The sequence below is a fragment of the Notamacropus eugenii genome, chromosome 3 (assembly GCF_028372415.1).
Source record: "Notamacropus eugenii isolate mMacEug1 chromosome 3, mMacEug1.pri_v2, whole genome shotgun sequence".
In the NCBI taxonomy this organism is placed as follows: Eukaryota; Metazoa; Chordata; class Mammalia; order Diprotodontia; family Macropodidae; genus Notamacropus; species Notamacropus eugenii.
In genome coordinates this window covers 256,058,588-256,072,141 of record NC_092874.1, presented here as the reverse complement: position 1 = coordinate 256,072,141, position 13,554 = coordinate 256,058,588, and the positions used below count along the sequence as shown (strand labels likewise).

General features: G+C 34.4%; 1 protein-coding gene across 2 annotated transcripts in view; it reads right to left on the bottom strand.

Annotated features, from left to right (window-relative positions):
- Positions 1 to 13,554, bottom strand: part of ZDHHC17 (zDHHC palmitoyltransferase 17) — a 104,103-nt gene that overhangs the window by 48,997 nt on the left and 41,552 nt on the right. For both annotated transcript variants that reach the window (XM_072655434.1, XM_072655435.1), the window contains exons 3-7: positions 11,048 to 11,170; positions 8,673 to 8,750; positions 7,942 to 8,086; positions 2,217 to 2,281; positions 1,348 to 1,510 (exon numbers count right to left, since the gene is read on the bottom strand). In XM_072655434.1, coding sequence (XP_072511535.1) covers positions 1,348 to 1,510; positions 2,217 to 2,281; positions 7,942 to 8,086; positions 8,673 to 8,750; positions 11,048 to 11,170 — 574 coding nt within the window. The remainder of the gene's footprint in view (positions 1 to 1,347; positions 1,511 to 2,216; positions 2,282 to 7,941; positions 8,087 to 8,672; positions 8,751 to 11,047; positions 11,171 to 13,554) is intronic.

Sequence of the window (13,554 nt, the reverse complement as noted above, 5' to 3'; positions counted from 1 at the left end):
AACACATGGAGGAATATAACAAAGGAGGGATTTGGAACAACCACTATATGATAATCATAGTAAATATTCAATAAATATTTTATGCATCATTTAAAGATGCTATACAGCAAAGCTATAAAATTTAGACAAAAGCACTGTTATGGCATACTTCAACTATATAATCTGTGACTCATAGATTTAAAACCCATAAAAATTCCAAGTTATCAATTATTACCAAAAACATCATTTCATATCTTCGCTCAGACTGTAAACCTAGACTGGCATACATAAATACAAAATGAAAGTTTCTGGTTCTTCGCTCAATTTCTACACCTTTCTGAGTTTCTCTAAAAGGAATATGAAGAAAGAAAATTATTGTAAGATCAAAATGTAATTCTGTTCATTTTTATTTTTTTAAGAATGAAGCTATTTTGCTCATCTATTTCTTTATTTTACCGAGAAGTAATGGACTCCCTAAAATCCTAAGCCGAAATATACAAAATTGTTTTAATGTATATATTATAATGTATAATAATAATTATAATGTTCTAATATTACAATTAGGTAAGTATCAGCCACTTAATAGAATTAAAGTTGGTACATTTGTAATGACAACAGTGACTTTATACTTATACATTTCTATATATCATATAAGATAGGCATAATGCATGGGAACATTAAAGATACCCTGATCCAGCAAATGATGACCTACTTTCTGATTGGCTATATCAGGTTAAAAACTTTCTTTAAATGATTCAAACTAGATGATATTTGTTTTCTAACAAATCACTCAGAAATTTAAGAAATGTGATTCTGAAAATAACCTAGGAAGTAGACCAAAACAGGGAACATTTTTCACTAAGAACAGTTATTTATGAATATACGTTATTAATAGAAGACATTATGGTTTAAGAGTCTGAAAGAACTTCATATACAGGAATTCACAAATATAACTGGAGAAGTTGAGAGTATTCAGGAACAGCTAATAGCAGTTATAAAGATGAACTATGGTGAATCCAAATATAAGAATAGCAACACAACCTTTTCCCATTTACATACAAAATGAGTTCTTTTAAATTCTTATTCTTTATCTTTCTTGGATGTGACCACAAAGAGAAATTAGAAATCTCAAATAAATTTTTATTTAATCAATCAAAAAGAAAAATTATTTAATATTGTAATGAGAGCTCCAGTGCACTAACAAACATAACCAAAATATGATAATTATTTCAATACTTCAAATAATGAGAGTAAACTACAAGGTTATTGATAATATACTGAGCTCATTAAAACTTCAAAACCCACACTTCTTTGAAGCACTTAACATTGCATTTTTCATATTCTCAAATATTTTAAAAGTACTTTTACCTTGATATTCTGGGCATCAACATTAGCTCCAGCATCCAGAAGAAGACTAATGACTGTAGTATTTCCTGCTAGTACCGCCCAATGTAGCGCAGTGTTTTTGTGATATTTGTCACCAAGATTAACTGAAACATTAAATGTTAAAAGCAATCGAGTTGGATCCACACTGGGGGGAAAAAACAAAACTGTAATTGAAATATAGACATTAAAACAGAAATGTCAGGTAAATGGTTTTTGGCCACACATTCTGTTGTGGCAAAATTCCACCTTACTCTAAACACTGTACTGTCTTTAAGTGCTAAGGATAAGCAATATCAACTGAATCAATAATTCTTTAGAAGAGAAAAGTTGGTGATTTCTTGAAAACTTTCTATTTCTTATTTAAGGATCGGTATTTTTAAGAACTAAAACAATAAATAATGGTAAAACATTAGATCCTCAAGTCACATACAAAAACAAATCAATTTTTTGAAAAATAATTTATCATTTCTTTTTTCTGAAAAATATGAAAAGGGTTGAAAAGTACTGTAATTAGCAATGCATGGAACAATATGAAAACTATTCATTTTTAAAACAGTAGAGCATCTTAACATATATTAAATTCATGTATAATAAGGCATGTATACAATTTAGTGAGGGAAAGTAATTAATTTTTTAAACATAACCAAAAATTTCAAAGTCTTTTACTGAGCAACTACTATGTACAAAAGCACTGTTAAATGCTATAAGAGCATGAAAAGACGAAGAAGACAATCATCCCTGCCTTCAAGGCCCTTGGAGTCTACTTTCCCTTCACTAAATTTTACAAGTATTATCCATTATACAAAACTCCTGACAGTGGTTTGAACAAATATTTTACAAGGAGCACATACCTATGTGTCCTGTAAGCTGCCCACATTAAAGGGGTCATTCCATTCTGATCCATCATATCTACATCCTAATAAAGAGAAAAAGAAGTCAGGTACTAAAAATATGCTGTTTATTTGGGGAATTATATGAATGTTCAAACCTACATAACTGAAGGTAATTTAGTCCAGGTAACAACTAATAAGTATAAATTGTTCCACTGCTGTTACTTAAACAGCTGAATTAACTACTTTGCCTCACTAAATTTCTGAATTATCTTATCAACATATACTTTTTCAGTTCTCCCTTTTAAGATATTGAATTTTTTTTGAAGTTTTAACTTTACTAATAATTGTTACCTATTTGAGACCCAGGATTATTTTCAGGTAATTTAAGTCTGAGGTTTATTTATTACATCTATTGCTTCATGATTGATTTTTTAAGGCATTTTAAAAAGCTTGGGTAGGCCTAACCTTTGACTACAATAAAAGCATATATTTTCTCTTTTAAATCACCTGTAGCATGAAGATAGAAAAAGCTGCTCTAATAACAATAATATGATTCATTAACTTATGTTAATTAAATGTAAATTTAATGTATAAATGTGTAAATTTAATGTACAAAAAATGCTTACAACCTACAAAAGTAGAAATGACAAAATATATCTGACAGTTAATTTCATATAAAAGATACGACCCTCCTTTCAAGATAAAGTCTAAAAGCTGGAATTACAAACAAGTAAGATGTCAAAAAAGAATCTTCTGGGTAGGTGGAAGAAAAGAACCAACTGGTTTTCAAATTTAAGAAAGTTACTGTCAAAAAGAAAATGTAGAACTGAAACTGTGTCAATTGCAGAAAAGTGAAAGACATAATTCCAATTTCTCTTCCTCTACCTTGGGTTTTAAAAAGTTGGTAGCAAACATACTGAAACCAAAGCTCCTATTATCATAAAACTGCTTTCCAAATCTAACAAAAGAGAGCAAGCACGCAGGCACCCACACTCACACATAACCATTTTAACAAAGATCTGCATTCTCTCTCTCCATGCCCCACCCCCACCATGAGAGAGGAAGAAAAACAAAACTCCCATTACAAATGTGTATATTCAAGAAAAGCAAATTCCCACGTAGGGCATCCCTCACCCCTCTCACCCCCCCAAAGAAGTTTCCATTTGCACTGAAGCATCATCCCTCCATCAGTAGGTAAGTAGAATGCATTTCTGAGTACTCTGTGGTCAGCGCTCCTAAGTCTTTCAAAGCTGTTTGCTTTTGCAATGTTTTCATTTTGTTAAAACTGTTCTGGCTCTGCTCACTTCACTCTGCTTAAGTTCACATAAGTCTTCACAGGTTTCTCTATAACCACAACCTCCATTATTTCTTAAGGCACAATAGTTTATTATAAACATTCATATACCATAACTTGTTCAGCCATTCCCCAGCTGATGGGCACTCCCTCAGTTTCCAATTCTTTGCCACCACAAAAAGAACTACCATAAATACATCTGGTTTCTTTTCCTCTTTCTTTGATCTCTTGAAGATACAGATCTACTAGCAGCATCACTACATCAAGGATTATGAACAATTTTAATAGCTTTTACAGAAGTTTCCAAACTGCTTTCCAGTTCACAAAGCCACCAACAGATCATTAATGCACCTGTTCTGCTGCAACCCTTCCAGCATTTATTATTTTCCTTTTTCTGGTCATTTTTGCCAATCTAATGGGTATGAAGTGGTACCTCAGAATGATTTAGTGTATTTTTTACATGACTTTTAATAGTCCATATTTCTTGTTCTGAAATTTGCCTATTCACATATTGTGACCATTTTTCAACTGGGAAATGGCTCTCCTTTGTCGTATAAATTTGAACGATTTTCTCTCTGTCTCTATACACACACACACACACACACACACACACACACACACACACACATACACACGAAATGAGACTTTATAAGAGTAACTTTCTGTTAATATTTTTTCCCCTTTACTCATTTCTTTCCTCACTTTAGCTGCACTGGCACTACACTTTGGGGATGGCTATAAATGTTAGGAAGTTTTTCCTCACATCAAGCCTAAATTTTCAGTGTTTCCCAACTTCTACCTTGCTTTTATATCTGTCTTTTGGGATAAAAACAATCCTGTCTCCCCTCTTCTATGTGTCAGCTTTCCACATACTTGGATACAGTTATAACATCCCTTGTCAATCTTCTCCAAGCTAAATAGCTCTACTTCCTTCAACCAATCTTTATCTGGCCTAACCTCAAGGTCAGAGCTTATCTTCTTTCTTAAAATTTGAAACAAAACAGTACAGGTACAGTTTCACCACAGCAGAATACATAGGAGGGTAGGCCAATAAAATCTCCAGTTCTTTTTCAAAGATATTTATCTAGCTATGCTTCCCACATAGCTACAAAACTGATTTTTTTGAAACTAAGTGTAAGACTTCTAACTTATTTATCTACATTAAATTTAATATTACCACACACAATCCAATGTTTATGTCCATTCATTAATCAATTAAGAAATATTTATTAAGCATCTACTAAGTGCCAGGCACTGTGCTAAGTCTTGGGGATACAAAAAGTGGCAAAAGACAGTCTCTGCCATCAAAGAGACTATGAATTAATGGGGGAACACAACAAATAAATACATAATCAAAACCTTTTTGGATCCAGACTCAGTTATCTAATACACTAGCTAGCTAGCTCTTCTAGCTTTATGCCATCTACAAATCTGACAAACATCATCAATGACATTACGAAAAGTCATTTATATTCTGTTAAATAATACAGAGCCAAATACAGATCCTTGGGACACTCCACTGGAGACCTCCTCCCAAGCTGATATGGCCCATTAATGTTTACTTTTGAATCAGGTCATCCAACCAGTTCTGGCTCCTCTGTCATTTACCCTATCAACTAGCATTCATCTCTACTTTGTCACTAAGAACAAGAAAGACTTTTTCAGATCACCTGCTAAAACCTAGGTAAACCATATATGCAGTACTTCTCTGGTTTGCCTATTTACCCCATCAAAAAAGGATAGGTTATGTCAGATTAACCTTCTATCTCTAATGAAATCAAGGTGGCTCTTCATAATCATCAGTTTCTTCACTAGAAGTTCAGGAACCTCTAGAAACCTTCATAATACATACTAGAATTTTGCTAAGAACTGAAGTCAAGCTCATAGACTTCTAGTTTAGAATGTTCTCTTCATTTTGAAAAACAAGACATTTGCCCTTCTCTACTTGTGTGCTACCATACTAGTTCTCCACAGTCTTTCACAGATCACTGGCAGCAGCTGTGCAGTCACCTCAGCCATTTATTTCAGTCACTGAGGATTCAATTCCTTTGAGTCTGGCAAAACAGCCTTACTGAATGAAGTTACAAATTTTCTTACTTTCTCCCTACTCAGATCACCTTTTTTTTTCCTACTGCTCATGAATTATTTTTGCTATCCTTTGCAATTCAATAATTAAAAGATTACTGTGAAGCACTTTACAAGTATCCAAAGTGCTTTCAGAATTACTACCTCACACCAGCCATATGAAATAAGAAGGTTAGGGATTACTATCTTCACTTTATAAATAAGAAAAGTGAACTAAGAGAGGTTAAAAGATTTGCTCATGTCATACAACCACTAACTAGCAAAACTCACACTAGAACCCACAAGTCTAATCCCTTGGGACAAGTATTCCTCACATCAGAATGTAACAACCTCCTCACCCTGCACTAATCCTCAGCAGACATGCCCTTTTACTTGTTAACTTTCAGGGTGTGTACTGTTGCAAGGCAATCTTCTCGGTCTGTATTTGTTTTAATGGCAGACGGAGAGAAAAAGAAGAATGAAACAGAAGAAAATTTTTTTGGAGGGGAGGGGGGAGATGGAAACCTTAGGTAAGTAAGAGAGAAGAAAAACAAGGGTTTCTAAAGAGGTTTAATCACAACTGTTGATGCTTTTTCATTCCCCCACATTTCCACTGTACTGTATGAATCACAAAAAAGTTATTAATAATCACCACTCTTTGAATTCAAAGGGCTCCTTTAACAATTCTCTTGGTACTAGCAAATAGCTTGTTGGTTTTTCCTTTAAAGATTCAAATCTTGTTTTTGAAATAATGATTTGTTTTCTTATGAAATCCTTACGATTTTGCATTTGCATAAAAGGATTTTCTACTTTTTAAGAAATCTCTCTGGAAAGATAACTGAGAATGCTTTACCCCAACATCTAGCAGGAAGCTCAGAACTCATTTAATGTTAGTTGATATGAATCAACAATAAAGGTGTTATCAATTTATTCTTGACAGTCTCTTTTATATAAGAAGAAAAGCCCTGCCCCAAAGGTCAGTCTATTGAAGGGTTACATGTGATAGCATTACCACTCCTGGCTAAAAGAAATATCCTGACTTATAACAGCAGAAATTTGTGTTAAAAAAATACTTGCAAACAAAATTAATGTTTACTAAAATTAAACACAGCCTGGGAGTCAAAGATAGAATAGGAGTAGCTAAATCATTACTTCCTTGAGCAATCTGCTTAATTTGTAACTTTTTCACATACAATATTCAACTGTTTTTGCTTGATGCTGTTAATAATGTCTTTTAAAGTGCTGAAAAAAATAGCACTGTAATAGGATATTGTAATCCAATATAGCAATATCATGGCATGTAGCAACATAACAATATTATTAAATCAGAATAAATCAGGGGTGAGGAACCTGCAGCCTTGAGGCCACATGTGGCCCTTGATGTCCTCAAATGCAGCCTTCTGACTGAATCCAAACTTCACAGAATAAATTCCCTTAACAAAAGGATTTGTTCTGTAAAACTTGGACTCAGTCAAAAGGCCACACCCAAGAACCTAGAAGGCCACATGTGGCCTTTAGGTCCCAGGTTTGAACCCTATCCCTGGAATAAATCTTTAAGTTAAATCAATAATGTTTACCAATTAATAGTACTATTAATTAAATTACTTTTTTTGGTAATAAGATAATGAAGTCAATGTCTTGATCTAAAAACCACTGAATTCAATTCAACAAACAATTATTAAACACTTACAAAGTACAATTATGAATTAGGGGGTAAAAAGGCAAAAACACATCTTTGCCCTCAAGGAAGTCCCATCCAACTGGCAGAATAAAAGATGTATGTCTATAAGTAAATATAAGATAATTTAGGGAGGAGACACCATTAATAACTAGGGAGTGTTTTGCTCCCAAAGACTTTGAGAAGTGTCACTTCCACAATAAGGTACTGAAAAGGACTTGTAAGATGAGAGAATGGAATATTTTACACATATGTAAAGTACATCTACATCCAAATACACATATATTTGTACTTTTCTCAAAGGCTGAACCTTTAATCCAATGAAGTTTGTTGTTTTCTTTTTACATTCTCAGATAAACTTCAAATACTAGCCCAACCGGTACTCACCACATATTTCCATAATGGTGTTAGACATATAAAATTGAATTATTTAAAACTATTTAATAAAAATATAATGTAAGTAAGCAGTTAGGTGGCACAGTGGATAGAGTACCAGGCCTGGCATTGGGAAAATCTGAATTCAAATCCAGCCTCAGACATTAGCTGTGTGACCCTGGGCAGGTCTGTTTATCTCACTTGTTCATCTGTAAAAAAGCTAGAGAAGAAAAAGGCAAACTAATCCAGTATCTTTGCCAAGAAAACCTCAAATGGGGTCATGAAGAGTCAGATAAAACTGAAATAACTGAACAATAACAAAGTATTTTTACCTGTCCTTTTGCTATCAGATAAGCAACAATAGAAGTATGTCCAAACTGGGCAGCCAAGTGAATACAGCTACATCCTTCTCCATCAATTAATGAAGGGTCTGCACCATATTTCATAAGTTGTACAACCATTGATAAATGGCCCTGTCTAAAACGAAAAAGAATGAACGCTGAGGCATATCAAGCTCTTTGAACTAGGAAAATAGAACTTTCAGTGACCATAAACACTGAAAATACAGAATATAAAACTGGATTTCATTTTTATTTAAATATTTATCAGCACACATTCATGAATTTATAATTTGTAAAACTCTACCAAATACTTCATTCAGGTTAATGATAACTTTCTTAAATAAAATAACGTGAAGCATTTTTAAATCAAGATTAACAACTGACACTTTAAGCTGCTCAAATTACCATTAATCAAATGCTCACTTTGCATATAAGAATGGAAAATTTATTAAACGGTGAATTTTCCATTTTTTCAAATAAAAAAAAATAAGGCAGTTGTATAAATAGAATGACATTCTGCAAATTTCCCATGAAGCTTTTAAGAAAAAAAAAAAGAGATGGGCTTTCAAAGCAGACAATAAAAGACAAATTCATTCATATATAAAATCTGTACGTACTAGTACATGAATTTTCCTAATGATTCAGAGATCTAACCCCTCTGAACACAACTGCTCAGTTATAAACCAAGAAAGAAGAAAAGAAATTCAGAACTAATTTTTAACCTTGTGGCCCAGTGGAGTGGAGTTGAATTCAGATCTCCTCCTAGCTGATCCACAATAGCACCTTTCGATATGTAATATCTGTGAAGAAAGAAAGAAAAATTTAGCAACTTTATTACTACTATAGCAACATAAAAACTGTGAAATTATATGGAATGTAAAACAAAGAAAGTTTTATTCCAGACATGCTTCCTTCTATCCCTGAAATTTTTATTATATGTAAGGAATTTTTTTGATAGTCACCTCACAAATTTAAGCCAATAACTTAACATTACAATCTATACTAGAAATACACGGAGATAATTTTCATCACTGGAAGAACTCTGATGAAAGAATTCAGTATTACAGGAAAAGCAACAAAGCACTAATTAAGATCCTTGCTTGGATCAGTCATTTCATGTGCCCTCCCAGAGCACTGCTCTCCTGCCACCCCCAACACTTTTTACCCCCTAATATGGTTAAACCACCCCTCCTCCAACTTTCCACCTACATATGGCTGCCTGGGGCATAGCATGACTCCATCCTGAGCCAATTACTGCTAAGTCTCTGACAAGAACCTCTGTTTGGTGGGAAGGTCAGCTTCTCTTAAATTCAATGCTTGCCCTCCATCTTACCACAGCTCCATACCAGATGTCTAGACCCATAGGGATGACCACAGCCTGTTTGAACTCATTCCTCAATGATTAGCAAACTACCTGTCATAACTTTCCCAAGCCAGTGACTCTCAACCCTACAGTGTTACTGTACAAACCTTGAGCTCCACCCCCCACTGCCTGTTCTCTTGTTCCCTTCTCTCTTACCCTGACCCCCACAACTTCCTACTCAAAATCTACCCACCCTTCCACCATGCCCTCAGGAATGCCTGAGCAACAAACTTGCTTTCACCTTAAATCTTTTTCTTCCTCATCCCCTCCCTCTGGACAAGAGTCATCCTGACCACCCTTATCAACACTAGTTGTCCCTTCCAGACTCCCTTGTGATGGCTGTGCCCTCCCTGACACTTCTGGCTCTCTCCCCCTCTACCACCATCCCTCAGTAACTTCTCTTACTCTGATGATCACTCAATTGATTTCCATCACCCAATAAAGACACTGGTGGATGTTAATTCCCTGTCTCCTGGACATTCTCCCTTCCTCAGCGAGTTCAGAGACTTGCTAGCAAAGTCAGTGTTGAATAGCAGAAAGAGCTAGATTTGGAGCTGGAGGATTTGAGTAGAAATCCTGATTCACCTACTTATTATTATGTGAACTTGGGTAAGTCTGGGCTCTTACTTTCCTTATCTGGAAAATGAGGAAGTAGGACTGGATCACAGCTACCTTCCCTTTCCAAGCCTAAATCCTATCGTGAAGAAAGTAGCTTTTTTTCCCTAAGCAATGTCTGGCAAGCACTAATAAGCAATCACAAGTCAACCTCCCTTACGAATGAAGACGGAAAGAGCTAGAAAATGTACTCAGTGGTGAATACTTCCAAGATTTCCATGTGGCTTTAGAATGAAGTCAGTTACACACTCATTCATTCTCTCTAACTCCTTCCATGTCCAGTCCCCTTAAAATTCAGTCCTGTTTGTCCCAGAACAAACTCTCCCTACATGGGAAGTAAGAGAAGCCAGCAGCAGATGACTCCTTCCGAAATTTCAATATTGCAGTTACAATAGCTTTGCATGTTATTACACACACACACACACACACACACACACACACACACACACACACACACACGTTAGAGCATTAGCCCTAAACAGGGTATTAGAAATCCTCTCTCCTCCAACAATAACAAAAAAGAGATTCAACAGCATTTAGGCTGCCAAATTACTATTATTATTTTTATCAGTAAGTTATGTAATAAATATTTTCATGAGCTATGAGCATAAAATAAAACCAATTAGATTAAACCAATCAGACAGCCAAATAATCAAAAAACACTAGAGTTAACAACAGCAATGATTAAACAGTTTTGTAAGTAGCCTAATGAAAGAATGGGACTATTTTTGTATATGTATGCAATGTTTTACAGACCTTTTGTCTGTAAAATGATCATATAAACATTTTTCTATAAAAATATATTTTCATATAAAAACAATCAAAAAAATCTAAGGTAAAATTTAAATTGTCCTTATATAATCTTTTCTTATTCTTTGTATATTTAAATGTTTGTGTTTGTTGATTGCAAAGTTCCTCATGAAAAAGAAAATTTTAAATAAGAATTTTTAAATAACAATTGCTTACATGGTATTTGATTTGAACTCTTCACAAAGGAAACAAGAAACAAAGAGGAGGCCAGAGGAAAATGAAAAAATACTAAAAGCAACAAGATCTTTATAAAGAAAGTCACGGTTAAAATAAAACCAACCAATATTCACAGATATCAAAAACACATACTTTACTAGATCTATCCTGTTATTTATGGCAGCCCAATGGAGAAGCGTGACATTTTCTTTGTCTGGTTGCCTCACATCGTAACCTGCTTCCACCAACTCTCTGCAGCGTTCATATATTCCATATCTTAAAGAAAAAGAAAATTCTGGTGACAATGTTATTAATATCTCTGAAGAAATTTAAAGCTAAAAAGAAGAAAATAATGCAAGCATTTAAAAAGACAAAGAAATTGCTATTAGCCATTATGCGGGACCTCTTAAAATTATTTTTTTTTTACTTTTAAAAATTCATATGCATAATACAGTCTGAAACATTTCATATGTAATAATTAATTTCCTAGGGTAAAAATAATTAGACTACAAAAAAATCATAATCTCCTAGCTGCTCATTTAGTATTACTAATCATAAAGAGTCCTAAAGTAAAGGTTGGCACAGCAAAACTTTCCTGCTTTACTAACCAGCAACTCTGCAAATATATCCATAAGATTTACTATCACCATAAAAAGCAGGTAAATTTACAGTAATGATATGTAAAAATGTCAATAAGTCAGCTAAAAAGTTATTAGTCAAGTAAACACTGCTGTTCTACCAAAAATCATATTCTAAAATTTAACAGATAATAGGAAACTCTGATGTTATTCTATACTGAAAATAAGCATTGAGTTTTAAGGGAATTAGACAAAACTACATTTAAGTAAATTCTGCATATCATAATAGAGAATGCTTTCTCAGACAAAGATAAAACAAGACCTTCACAATGCTCAAAAATCTTAAACATATATTGTTTCAGAGTCAAAAATTAGGCACTCACTTCCTTAAGGAAAAGTCTACTGTAGCATATGAAATCTAACAGAAAGGTAAACTGGGGCAAGTTTCCTTTGCACAACATATAATTTCTTACCAGGGGAATGCAATCTAATAATAAAAGGTCAATGGTTTGCCTTTATTTACGCCAAAGACCCAGAACTGAAGGTGAAACTTATTTTTATAAGAACAAAACAAAGAAGAGAATAAAGATATCACTTACAAGATTGCTAACATCTTGGGACTGGTGAATCATAACTGGTTACTTCCAGGAAAGTTACACCAAAGAAAGGCATACAGCCCCCTGATGATGGCCACCTCTATCTGTTAGGAATGCTTTTGTGCATTTTAGGGGTCTCAGTTGCATCCTGAGGTCACCAATAGGGACCCAGGTATGTGGACTTACTGGTGACTGAAGGACTATATGACCACCTTTCTGAAATGTGGGACAAGGTCAATTAGTTCAGCTTCTCAAGGATAACAACAAACCTTGAAAGAAATGCTGAGATAATGTTTTATGAGAGTACTGAGAACAGAGTTTTTCTTTAACAGTGACTAGGGGAAAGCCTTTGGTATCTAACTTCAGAGAAAGATTGAAATTGTAGATGCATGAGCTTATTCACTCAAAGACAGAGAAGACATTTAGGCTTGTTACGTGGAATACAGAATATGGTTACAGAATAAAATCACTTATAGAGTAAAATCAAATACTAAATGCACGATCAAGAATTAATTCTCACACTATCCACTCCTTCCCACTTTATCGGGGTTCCCTACTTTCTTGGCTAACTATCATTCCTCACCACTATTTAAGATGGGTATGGATGACAAAACTCTTTTTCAGTCCCCACTTAATCTCTTTCATTTTTCTGTAGAATATGACATTGACTAATATTCTTCTCTCTTAATATTTTCTCCTCCCTAGGTTTCCTCCTACTATCAGACTGTTCCTCAGTATCCTCTCTAGCTTCTTGCCTAGTTTCTCTGCTGGCTCCTTAAGAGTGTCCACCAAGGTACAGACCATCTTTTCTTCTCTCTATAAGTCTTCCTCTATGAGTTAATTGATTTCCATTACCAAGTCTATATAGATGGCTCTCAAATTTGTATCTATACTCTTAATTTCTCTTCTGACATCCAGTCTCACACTTACAACTGCCTGACAGACACAAAGGCTGTGGATATTCGGCTGGCATTTCAAACTCAGTATGTTCAGAATTGAATTCATTATCTCTGTGCCTCCTCCAAGCTGTTTCTCGTCAACTTTCCTGTTCTTTCGGCCGATGACATCTAAGTCCCCTAAACACAAAACCCCAGTCATTTTTTTAAACTTTAACCCTCACCCTGCCTCCCCACAACCAATTAATTGCCAAGTCCTCTCAATTCTATCTTGACAATCTTTCTTCTAACTCTTACCTAAACCTCTATATGAATATATTTTAAAAGTCTCTTAATCCAAATCTTTGTCTTCAGTCTCTTTTGTTATTTTTCTAATTCATCCTTCACAGAGCCACCAAAATAAGCTACCTGATGCAGAATTCCGACTGTTAGTTCCCTATTCAAAAACCAATGGCCCTCTATTACTTAAAATACAAAACACATCATTCCTAATATGGCATGTTCTGAGTCTTCTCAACATCCTGGTTTACCTTCTTCTGGAAATGTTCCAGTTTGTCTATGTTTTCCTAAAATATAGTACCCAGAATTGA